Raw genomic sequence first — 2,244 nt, forward strand, 5'->3', positions numbered from 1 at the left:
CGCCATTATATAAGATATATCATATTATTTGAATACTTATCTTAGTTTGCCTCTCAGTGCTTCGAGCGTAGGACACCATTTGCAATGACTGTGAAATGAAATCTGAGCGGCATTGGCGTGTCTTAAGATAAGAGCTTTATCTGACAAGAAATATTAGGATTTTGTCTTAAGATAGCTGAGTTCCTTCTGAGCAAATTGTTATCGATAGCTCACAATAGTTATCGGAAAGAGTATCGCTCCTATGCAAGGTAAAAATAGCAACTTGATCAATTATTTTTAATTTAATATATTTATTTGAAAACAATAAAAAAAAAGTTGTTAATAATACGATAACTTGGCTTAAATTATAACTTAAATATCTAACGCTCGCTCTTTCTCTCTCGCTGCTTTCTCTCTCTTTGACTCTGTCTCTTTGTACAACTGAAGACTGGCATTATCTATAATGCCAGCGCGACCGATCTCAATGGTCCATGTTTGTGGCTAACGCTGCACCACAGCGATCCACGCCGAAGTTCTGACGCATGCGCTCCAAGGCAACTCGACTGAAGCCGCGCGCCATGAGCTGCGCCTCCGCCTGGGCGATCACGTCGCGCATGTAGTCCAGTGCGCCCGCGCTCTCCGTCAGCTGGCTGCAGACGAACTTATGGCGGAAGCGCAGTTTCGCCTTCTTGATCTTGTTGTTGTAGCGCGACTTGCGACAGGACTCCGCTCGCTGACGCTGTGCATCACGGCTATTGCCTCCAGTCTGGCTCTGCGTCTTCGTCTGTGTCTGAATGTGATTTATATGTGTGGTCGGCGGTGCACGTCGCTCCACCACAATGGGATTCTCGATGAGCATTTGGTCCACGTAGCGCTGCTCCTCGTCAGCATAGTGCGTCTTCAGGTGCTGCAACTCAACCGCGACCAGCTCGTCAATCTGCTCCGGTTTATTGCTATGCAATGCGGGCAGCTTGCTCGGATGCACATTGATGCCGTGGACCGGATAGTGGCCCAGCTGGGTGTAAAACTTGTGCAGATAAAGATTGCTATGTTCCATAACTTCGTTCGTCTGTTTGCACTTTCAATGATCGCCTTCGGCTATTGTTTGACTGCTCGCCCCGAACTCAGAACTGCAATTGCTGTCAGTAATTTGTGCGCTTCGCTTTTATAGATGGCCAAGTACGCAGCACGCGCAGGTCAACTTCCATTATGAATCAACTTGCGACCATTTTATGATCTCCATTGTGCCGCGACCACATGCAACGCCTACCTGGCCAACTACCTACACACCAAACTCGGCACAAAGTCACGTAAACAAACGGATTAGCGTGCGACTTGTTTGGGTTTTAACTGAACCATCAGCGGGCATTGGCTGCTACCTACTTTTGTTTCCGATTTAACTATTGAATGATTATATATATAAATGGATATAGTGAGAAATATATTTTAAAGTATATTGAATATCAACACATTTTCATACAACAGCTCAGACTATACGATATAGTGTTCAGGTATAGTCAAACAAGTTCGCTTCCTGGACAGCAAGACGAGCCTTTGAGAGGTTGCAATGCCTTTGATAGACGTAAGATTGGGTATGCTAATCGAATATATATACAACAATATATATAGAATAAAGTATGATTTGGTCTATTTTTATTTTAGTATATATATATATATATATTCATGCTTGACTTGTTCTGCATATAAATCAAAGTCTAGTAAGTATTGAAATGTATGTGTTTATTTTAGAGCTAAATAAACGTAAATAATAATAGAATAAAATATTTTAATATATATATTTTATGACATTAAGGTTTATATATGATTTTGACCAATTCTAACAATTATAAACATTATTGTTTTTAAAAGATAATAATATTTCACTCTGCCAGCACATAAAGTTCGCCAAACTGTAATTTTCTATCCATACAAGGGTGTTTTAAACAAAAACTTGAATCCTATTTTATTGCTTCGCAATAAATTGTCAATCCAAACTCAACAAAACACAATTATTATTTATTTAATAAGCTGCCAAAGAAAGGAGTGTGGTCCACTCAAAGTTATGTAACTCTAAAAAAATCTATTTTCGAAGCCTTAAAGTTGATTCAGTTTAAACGATTTATTGAATGTTGTATAATAAAATATAAATTAATTTCGACTTAAAATGTATTTCGAATAATTTAAAATTCAGTTTATGCATATATATGTACACATACACATATATACTATACATAAAGATATGCGATATATAATATAATAGCACCA

At 38.5% G+C, this 2,244-nt stretch overlaps 1 protein-coding gene across 1 annotated transcript; it reads right to left on the minus strand.

Moving 5' to 3' along the window:
• Positions 1-396: 396 nt before the first annotated feature.
• Positions 397-1,036, minus strand: LOC111600211 (protein sisterless A). Its single transcript, XM_023316232.2, has one exon. It carries the CDS (start codon positions 1,034-1,036, stop codon positions 461-463), a length of 576 nt encoding a protein of 191 aa, XP_023172000.2. The 3' UTR covers positions 397-460.
• Positions 1,037-2,244: the final 1,208 nt, after the last annotated feature.

This window comes from Drosophila hydei, unplaced genomic scaffold (genome assembly GCF_003285905.1).
Source record: "Drosophila hydei strain 15085-1641.00,03,60 unplaced genomic scaffold, DhydRS2 tig00000232-arrow-arrow-pilon, whole genome shotgun sequence".
NCBI classification, from domain to species: domain Eukaryota; kingdom Metazoa; phylum Arthropoda; class Insecta; order Diptera; family Drosophilidae; genus Drosophila; species Drosophila hydei.

Coding starts and splice junctions, on each gene's coding strand:
- LOC111600211 (XM_023316232.2), bottom strand. CDS start 1,036: ATGGAACATAGCAATCTTTATCTGCACAAGTTTTACACCCAGCTGGGC.